Source organism: Mastomys coucha, unplaced genomic scaffold (assembly GCF_008632895.1).
Source record: "Mastomys coucha isolate ucsf_1 unplaced genomic scaffold, UCSF_Mcou_1 pScaffold4, whole genome shotgun sequence".
Lineage (NCBI taxonomy): Eukaryota > Metazoa > Chordata > Mammalia > Rodentia > Muridae > Mastomys > Mastomys coucha.
Genome location: NW_022196910.1, coordinates 54,867,848 through 54,877,217, shown reverse-complemented (window position 1 = coordinate 54,877,217; position 9,370 = coordinate 54,867,848). Strand labels below are relative to the sequence as shown.

The following is a 9,370-nucleotide window of genomic DNA, read 5'->3' as shown; positions in this document are numbered from 1 at the left end:
CCCCCCCGCGGCACTTCAGTCCGGGGAACAGCGGTGCGAGCTCCAGGCCAGTGCACTGAGGAGGCGGAAACGGGGGAGCCCCTAGTGCTCCATCAGGCCCCTACCAAAGGCACCCCCATCGGGTCCACGCCCCCCACCCCCCACCCCGCCTCCTCCCAATTGTGCATTTTTGCAGCCGGAGGCGGCTCCGAGATGGGGCTGTGAGCTTCGCCCTGGGAGGGGGAGAGGAGCGAGGAGTAAAGCAGGAGTGAAGGGTTCGAATTTGGGGGCAGGGGGCGCACCCGCGTCAGCAGGCCCTTCCCAGGGGGCTCGGAACTGTACCATTTCACCTATGCCCCTGGTTCGCTTTGCTTAAGGAAAGGATAAGAATAGAAGAGTCGGGGAGAGGAAGATAAAGGGGGACCCCCCAATTGGGGGGGGCAAGGACAAGAAGTAACAGGACCAGAGGGTGGGGGCTGCTGTTTGCATCGGCCCACACCATGCTGACCCCGCCGTTGCTGCTATTGCTGCCGCTGCTTTCAGCTCTGGTCGCCGGAGCCACTATGGATGGTGAGTGAGATTCTGGCGGCCCCCATGGACCCCTGGGGGCTCCCCCTCCCCAACCCCCACTCCTGTGTCTGGATGGGGAAGGGAATCGCGGGAGGGGGTGCCTTTTGTTATCCCAGTCCAGCTGACACAGCAGCGGCCTGACTGGGGGCGGGGATGGGGTCTGATTTGGGGGATGGGAGCCTGGGACAAATGATGCTTCCAGGGCCCCCCAGCTCAGACAAAGACCAGAGGCCTGGCTAGGAAAGGAGGACTCCCCTTTTTTCTGATCTTGGGATTGAGAGGCCTTCTCTTCCTATCTCTGGTACGGGAGGGCCTCTGCCTCCCCTACATCCTCCACCCTCCTGCCCCCACCCATCCGAATTGTGAAGGAATCCGGATTTGCTGTGTACCGCTGCAAAAGGGGGCGGAGGGCCTTTTGCAGTGGACTCTGAAGGCTGGAAGGCAAAGCTGGCTAGGGGTGCCCTGCTGGCCAAAGGGCAGGCAGGCCGAGAAAGCTGTGGGTGGGGATAGGGAGGGCCCCCTGTTTGGGTGTGGAATGAGCCCTGCATCCCAGGCATGGAGGCCTGGGTCCAGAATCCTGGGCTGCCTGCCTGGGTTCCGAAGTGAGCAGCTCCCCTCTGAGAGCCTCTGTCAGTAGCCCGGTTGAGGGATGGAGTGGTCTGGTGATGCCTATGGCTGAATTTCCCTTCTTAATTCCTGGGAGCTTTAAGATGAGAGGAAAACGTCAGATGTCATCATTCTAAAAGAGACTGGAGAATGGTCTGGAGCGCTGGGGAGGGGTTCAGAGGAAGCTCCGTCCCCCTGATTTCTGGCTTGACCACAGTTTGGGCTGGAAGGAGAGTTGGAGGTTGGGATGGGGGCTATGACTATGCCCCCAGTTCCTGCTCATTTAGTAAATGTGTCAAGCCCAGCCCTGTCTCACCTCACACATACACTTTGTATATTAGTTAGGTTTCAGCTACTGTGTTCTTTTGGGGGAATTGCGTGCCCCTTACCCCTTTTCTGTCAGCTGATTTTCCTCTTGCAATGAGTTACCAGTTCAAGACTTGCCCAAGCTTCACGCTGGGGTCATGGGGTTGAATTGGGCTGGGTCCCTAACTTGAGAAGGGGTGAGATTTTGTTACTTCCCGTGAGGGAGGTTTGCCTCTCACTGAGAACAACAGCTTCATAGCATCTTAAAGCCAGCCCTCCTCTGCCTTCAAGAGCTTGCCAGGCTGGGATTGGGAAAGTTTTTCTCTGAAACCAGATTATGTATCCTCCCCCACCCCCGTCTCTAACTTGTTTCAGTTGGGGGAGGAGGACAAGAGCGTCAGGAGGCAGCTGTTGATAAACTGTGCCCAGGAAAGCAGTTTATCAGTGGCCCTCAGTCATGTCATGTCGGGGACTGTCTTGTCTAGCTGCCACCCCTAATTTTCTGCCTGCGATGAGGAAAGAGACTCTGCCCTGCCAGGCAAGTCTGTGCAGCCACCCTCTGCCCTTCACATCTAATGTCGTCATCCCGTGCTTTCTTCTTGGTCTCAGATCTGGGAGTGGAAAAGGGAAACTGAGGCAAAGAGCTCTGGGAAGAAAATGTATTAAGCAAGAAACAGACCCACTGGAAGCCGTAGAGGAGGGTGGACGGAATAGGTAGAAGGGAAAGATGCCCGTGGAGATCCTGGCTCGTTCAGTACCAGGTCCTGGGGAGCATAACCCCAGCACTCTAAATGCTGCGCTAAGTTGATTGGTGGTCAACGAGGAACTCTGACTCAGTCCCCTTAACTGTCTCTAGCCACATACCGCTAAGTCCCCAGTTCATTTCATCTCTGCATACAGTCTGTCAGGGCTGGAGTAAAGGTCAGTGGTAGGGTATTTGTCCTAGTGTTCGGGATGTCCCCTGTTCCATCTCTGGCAAGAAATACAGTCCGAGGGAAAGGACCATCTCCTGGGGAAGAAGAGAGAACCTATAGAAGAGTAGACCCCATGCCTTCTGGAGCTCTTAGCGGAGCCCTCTAGACACTGAGCATCCTTCTTGGCTTTCTAGAGGAGGAGCCTCCTGCCTCGACCTACCTAACAGTTCTAATTGCCTTTTCTGTTGCTCAGAGTAACTCTAGGGCCACCCTCTACTCTCTTCTCTCTGGGTCTGAAACTCATTCCGAGTCCTCTGCCTCATGAGAGGTTTCACTTCCTCTTCATAGACACATTTTGATACAGTTGTAGCCAAGGAGGATGGAAAAGGCAGAGAAGGATCATTGATGGCCCTGCTGAGATAGATGGGACACTGCATGGTGGAGGAGCTTGAAGGGCAGGCAGCTCAGGGAAGACAGCTGACTTCTACCCCCCAAGCCCTCTCTTCTCCCTCTTGAGCTGGCATGTTAGTAGTTGCTAGGAGAGGTGGGCAGTTGATGTGAGTTAAGAGGTTGAAGTGTCAGCCTCCTGTCTTCCTGGAGAACTTTCCAGTCTCTACTCTCTCCCTGCTCAGACCTAAATCCTAAACATCCCTCCTTCAAAGCCAGGCATGTGTAGGAGATTCACTGGGGCCATTATTTTCATGTTGGGGGCTGCTTCAGGAGACTTTCTTCAAAGACAGTCTTGTTTTCAGTGCTTTTTGTTTGTTTTATTGTTCCCTATCACCCGCCTTACCTGGGCCTTCCAATCATGTCACCCCAGGCCCAGCCCTAACTCAGATCCTTTCCAAACCCATACCCTCTTCCTGGGGTTGGGTGCAGCTCAGGGGGTTGGCAGGGCACACTTTAGCATGCTTAAGGCCCTGGGTTCTATCCCCCGTACCAACAAAACCCAAACCAACCAGCCTTTGCTTACCTTTGCAAAGACCTTCCTTATCCTAATTTTACTTTAACCCCAAACCCAGAATGTCTTCTCTCACGCACACCCTGAATTCTCTTCTGGGGTCTTCCCTGCCCCTTGGATTCTTTACTCTGCCTTCCATCCAGAGCTTGTAGGAGAGCTTGCTTGTCCCTGGGGAACCTGGGCTGTTGAGTGGGACCATGCAAGGGTCCCTGAGTTAGTGGTGACTTGTGCCAGGGAACCTGGTCCCGCCTCCTGTGTTCTGTCCCAGATTTCAGCCTGGTTAGCAGGATCCTGCATTGTTTGGAGAAGGAAGCAGTTGGCTCTGGAGTGTTTCCCGTGCCGCGGCCTCATGGCACCAGTGCAGAGCCTCCTAGGAGGTGCTGAGGGGTAGAGAGAAGGGACTCTTCATCACATGCCTATGAGATGGCAGTCCCAGGCCCTGACTTCCCTGGCTGAAGAGTTTGACTTTCTTGGGGGCGGGTGTGGGGGGAGACACCCTCCCACTCTGTGAGAGACAGCAGCCTCTAATCTGGACTCCCGTTAGTCAAAATGTTGCTGATGCTGGGACTTTGTTGCCCAAGGCCAAGATACGTACTGCCCTCCACTTTGTCACAGGAAGAGGGAGTCATTCTCTGGGTTCACCCCAGGAGAGCTGTGTCTCCCTCTGGGCAACCTCTGCCCCTTTTCTGTCTTTTTTGGCTGTCTGCTCTGCTGTCTGTGTACTCTGGGTCCCTAGCCCTCTTGGTTCATGTCTTGTATTTATGCAGCCTTTGCAGCCCTTCAGGCCTGATTCTATTCTCTATCACTGTCTTACTTTTGTCTAACTCTAACCTCTGTGCGGTCCCCTGAGTCTTGAAAGCTACCTGGTGGTGGCATTTCTTCTCCTGGGCTTTCCTGCCTGTCCCTTACCTTCCCCAGACCGTCCCTTCCAACTTCTTTTCTCCTAATCCTCCTCACTGATTTTGGGAATTGTCATTAGGGCACATATTTCTGGAACAATAACAACAACAAACCAAAAAACTTGATTTTTGTTGTTGTTGTTGTGGTGGTGGTGGTGGGCTAAAAGGGAGGACTGGAGGTATTTCAGAAAGAAAAAGGGGAGATGAGACTTCTAGTAGAACTTCCTCCTAATGGGAAAGACCTAGAAAACAGGTCAGGAGCTTAGGTCTTTACCACCGGTGAGCACAGGCCATGTGGGCATGGGGGAGGGCTATAATGGACTCACCCTTGGGAGAGAGATGTTGACCTCCGCAGGCATTCCAGGGGATCTGGATTTTATTTGTGGGGAAAGGAAGAGACAGGGTCGTGGGTCAGGCTGATGTCCTGCTGAGTCAATATTGACTCAGGATTGAAGGGTAGACCTTCTCTTCCCCTGGCAGTCCAAGCCACCCTGTCTGTCCATCTGTCCCAGGCTGCAAAGCAGGGTTTCAGACTCAGGAATGACAAAAATGTGTCTGAACCTCACTGAGCCGCAGGAAGGAGCCACTGGTAACACCCAAAATACATAAAATTTGGGAAAGCTCTGTGTTGGGCAGGAGGCCTTCCCTGACTGGCTCTCAAGTGTTTGAAAGCTCAGATTCCTGTAGTCTGTCCCCAGCTCAGCCTGTTCCCTTAGCTTAGTCATGTGATTTCCCTTACAGAATGTCCCCATACCTATCAGAGGGCATCTAGCCCTCTCTCTCCCCTGTCACTCTCCAAGTGGCCCAGGGTCACTTTCTTGCTGTTGCAGCCTTCGGTCTCCTGTCCTTCAGGAAGAATACCTGGGGCTCCCAGGGTTGTTGAAGGGCAGGCCCCCCTTCTTTGGAAAGTCTCTGTCCAGGGCTATACTTTCTCCTTTCCCTCTTCCCTAGCCAGGCATACTGGCTCCTGCCTCTACCCTACCCGAAAGTCCCAGAGTAGGTCAGAGGAGATAGCCAAGGCTCGAGCCAGGCAGTGGGGTCTGTGTTGTGTCTGGATACACACCCAACCCCACACCTCCTGCCCTGGCTCCAGCTTGGTGGCCCTGGGGACCATGGCTGGGCTGGGTGCCTGGTTGGGGAGGGGCAGGGTGTTGGCTAAGTTAGCATGGCGGTCACATCTCTAGGCAAAGCTGAGAACAGACGCCGTTGTGTCCCCGTGCTCCTGCAGCTCTCTCTCCCTCCTCCCTCTCTCCTGCTTCTCCCTTAGGCCCCAGCCCTCTTCTGTCCCATTCTTACCCCAGTCCTCCATGCCTTCCTCCCCAGAGGCTACCCAGTCTGAACAATCTCTATTGCCCTTCCTCTGACAGGGAGCCATGTTCCTACCTCTTCTTTCTCAGGGTTCTCTGTAGGATGGCATTGCACTGGCAGCCTGACAGTTGGACTCCAGGGTTCCAGATCTGTGTGTGGCTCTCAGTGGTCACCTTTAAAGAATGTTCACTGCCATCTGGTGTGGGGACAGGCAGGGGCCGGAGGTTGGTTGCTGATTCCTAACCCATCTGAAGGCCACAAAGATAGATTTTCTGAGTGTTGATTCAGAGGCAGAAGACTCCGCTAAGGGCATCTAAGTTGGCTTGGCCTTTAAAGAGATGATACATTTCCTCCCCCATCCCACTCCTAGCTCTCTCCCAGCCTGGAGGAAGCTTCACTTGGCTGTGGAGACCGCCCCAAAGTAGGTTATGTGTTTTCCTTCTCCCCCTGAAGGAAATCAAAGACAGGCTTCAGCCTTCTCACTCAAAATTCCAAGGGCTTTCTCTGCCATGGCTGACAGGAAGTCCTTTCACTTATCTCTCTCCAATCCTTCTGCTATCCTGGCTCTACTGAGAGACCCACAGCCCCCCCCCCACCCCCCATCCACCTTCTGCCCCTGAGCCTGAGGAGATGGTGCAGGACAGGGGCTGAGCCCTCCTCTTCCTTTCTGGGAGGGAGAGAGCCCATCCCCCACTGCCCTCCACAAGAGCACATCTGGTTTGTGAATCTCTCATTTCAGCTTTTGGAGTTTGCCAGCTGCTGTTTCCTCTGTCGAATTCAGGCCAAAAATGGGGGTGGGGGACAGTGGAGGAACCGTGTGAGGGCCAAAGGAGGGGATCCATGGCTGGGTCTCGGAAGACAGAGGAGGTCAAAGTGACCAGCCAGTGACCTCAGGCCCTGGCTGTGAGTTCTGCCACGGGGAGTGTCACGGGCATGGGCTCAGCCCCAGGTGGGAGAGGGCAGATGTGTCATCAGCCTGGGTACCTCAGGGGTCCCCATCTGTCTCTGAATCCCACTGCGGTCCCTCTCCCCCCTCAGGCCGCCTGGCTGCAGGGGAAGTGATGGCCTCCAGCATGCTAACTAGGCTGGCCTGTCTGTTTCCCCGGGAAGACCTCACAGCTGGCCCAGTGGGGCAATGAACTCAGCATTATCCACCTCCTCAAGGGGCCTTTATTCCCGGATCAGGGTAGGAGGAAGGGAGGGGGACTCCAAGGGGGCCTGGCCAGGCCATCCTTGATGAGTTTCCTGAACTCAGCTCTGGTTCTGGCCAGGGGCCTGGGTACAGTCCCCTCTGCCAAAGCTGGAGATGAGGGAGAAAGGACATTTCAGTGTGGCCATCGGACTGCCTCCCTCAGAGCCCTGAAGCACTTTCCTTACTCTCAGCCCTGAGTTAGTCCTGTGTAGTCTTCCCAGGAACTGTGGGTCGGAGAGGTCCGTGGCCTTTGGACACATCTCGGTGCCTAGTTCAGTGCCTGGCACAGAGCTGGTCTGCAGTATGTGTCAGAGAAACAGACATGGGCTTTACCTGGTGGGAGAAAGGTGATAAAAAACGGAGAGAGGCGATTCCTGCCCTGGTGTGGAGGAAATCCCCCCCCACTCCCCACCTCATGCAGGACATGGTGGCTAGAACAGATGAACTGGGGGTATGGCAGCTGGGTGAGGGCTGCACTCTAAAGAACCTAGAACCCTGGTGCTAAAGAGATCCCTCAGTGGTTAAGAGCACTGCTTGCTTTTCCAGAGGTCCTGAGTTCAATTCCCTCCACGCAAAGGCAGCTCACACCCATTTCTAACTCCTCTTCCAGGGGATCGAGAGCCTCCATGCCCTCCTCAGGCACCAGGCAAACGTGCTTCCCAGACACCCATGCAGGCAAAACACCCATATAAAACTTAAAAAGAAAAGAAAAAGAAAACAACAACAACACAGAAACCTAGATTTGGCTGAAGTGGGTTGAGCCCTGGTTTGTCACTTGTCAGGTGTGTGCTCCTGGGCAGGTCTGGCCCAGAAACTGTGGGCACCTATGCGGCTGATGGTAATGGTAATACCAGCTGTCTTTGGTGTAGCTTCTCACTGGGAGATGAGAGGGATTAGAACCAAGTGGTCCCCATGGATATAATCACTCCACAGGTGAGGGCTATCCCATTTAGTTCCTAGAGATCAAGCCAGCCAGCACCCTGCCTCTGATGGGTAGTGAGCTTAGGTCCTTCTTATCCAGAGAACTCCCCTGAAAGTCCCCTACTTGTGGTCTGACCAAGAGAAGCTGTGTCTTGTGGAAGCTGAAGTCTCTGCCCAGTTGCCCTCTGCAGATAACATCACCAAGCTACACTGTGTGCTAGGGGCAGCTCCACAGTTCTCATCTGGGGGTCCCGTGGTTAGGGGTAGGAGCTGGGTGATATAGTCAAGAGGCCAGTATTGTCCTGAGGTCAGAGAAGCAGAGAGGTTAGGAAAGGCCAGCCGCCAGCTGCCAGTGGGAATAAGAGGAACGTGGAGAAAAAGCACATCGGAGGTCTCTGCCCTGCCCTGGCAGAGTGAGGGGTGCTGGTGGCTGGTAGGGTGACCAACAGCAAGGAGCTAGAGGGCATGTGCCTGACAGACAATCTAGAAAATCTGGAGAGGGGAGATAGATCCTCCTGGCTCCTCCAGGTCCACAGTATAGAAGACTGATGCTGGGAATGATGAGCCTTAGGAAGCTCCAGGGTCCAAGAATTTCCTTCTGCCTGTCCTTTACATTTACCCTTTCTTTCCTTGCCTACAGCCCCTAAAACGTGCAGCCCTAAGCAGTTTGCCTGCAGAGACCAAATCACCTGTATCTCGAAGGGCTGGCGGTGTGATGGGGAAAGAGATTGCCCAGACGGCTCTGATGAAGCCCCTGAGATCTGTGAGTACCTCCCCTGGCTCGCTCTTGCCAGATAAGAGCAGCCATCTCTAGCCTAGCATGGACCTTGCTCTGTGCTTGTATTTGCCCATGACACAGCTAAAAGTGTCCCTGCTTTTTCAGAGTACCCGCAGGGTGCCTGGTGTAGGTAGCAGCAGCACCTTGGATTTCTCTTCTGGCTGCTACGTCCCCAAGGCTATTGGGGACCTGTATCCTCTGGGCTGCAGATAACGGAGTTACCCTTTTCTTTGAGCATTTTCTTCTTCCCCACTTTGAAGCTTCTCTGACCTGTGCTCAGTGAGCAGCCTTCAGGTCTTGCCAGGTACCCTGCTGCCCTTAGTTCCAGGCCAAAGGCCACTGCCCTTACTCAGTCCCTGTACCAGAAGCCCCACCCCGGTGCCCTTCCCGACACCCTCCCCTCCCCTGCCCCCAATAAGTGGTGTAATCAGAGGCAGCTGTTTAAACTGGGAGAAAGGTCCCACCCAGCCTTCACCCTGCCAGTGGCCAGGATGGGGAGCAGTTTATAGGGTGGAGGACTCGCTGCCAAGATCCTAGAGTACTGGGGTCTCCAGCCCCAGTATCTCCTCTACATGGCCAATCCTGGCCAAGGTCTTAGCATGCTCTGGGCTTCATCTGGCTCTGGTCCCATCTGTACCCTTTCTCCATACCATGGTTATCAAGGGTAAACTGTAGGGTGGAAATGAAGCCACCCGTTTTTCTTCCTCACCCTTGCTTCCTGCCCTGGAGGAGTAGGAGCCAGGGTATTAGACCTGGAGCTTCCTTCTGGCTACACTACCTCCTCTCCACGCATTTGACCCCTTGCCTGTGTGATGGAAGGACAGAAAGTCTCAGAGAAGGGCTAAGTCACACCCCTGTTCATTCTTCTTTCAGTTTGATACAAATTCCATCTTAGATAATCCCCACACGTGTGTTCACACACATGCATTTTCCTGG

The 9,370-nt window shown here is 54.4% G+C and overlaps 1 protein-coding gene and 1 long non-coding RNA gene across 3 annotated transcripts in view; one reads left to right on the top strand and one right to left on the bottom strand.

Moving 5' to 3' along the window:
- Positions 1-6: 6 nt before the first annotated feature.
- The window catches only part of Lrp1 (LDL receptor related protein 1), an 86,103-nt gene continuing 76,739 nt past the window's right edge, over positions 7-9,370 (top strand). For both annotated transcript variants that reach the window (XM_031350234.1, XM_031350233.1), the window contains exons 1-2: positions 7-549; positions 8,297-8,419. In XM_031350234.1, the coding sequence (XP_031206094.1) occupies positions 480-549; positions 8,297-8,419 (193 nt within the window). In that variant the 5' untranslated portion in view covers positions 7-479. The remainder of the gene's footprint in view (positions 550-8,296; positions 8,420-9,370) is intronic.
- On the bottom strand, positions 3,118-5,637 carry LOC116076430. Its single transcript, XR_004112949.1, has 3 exons — positions 5,619-5,637; positions 4,562-4,604; positions 3,118-3,716 (listed from the first exon to the last, which is right to left on the bottom strand). It is a non-coding gene; the product is annotated as an uncharacterized LOC116076430 (long non-coding RNA).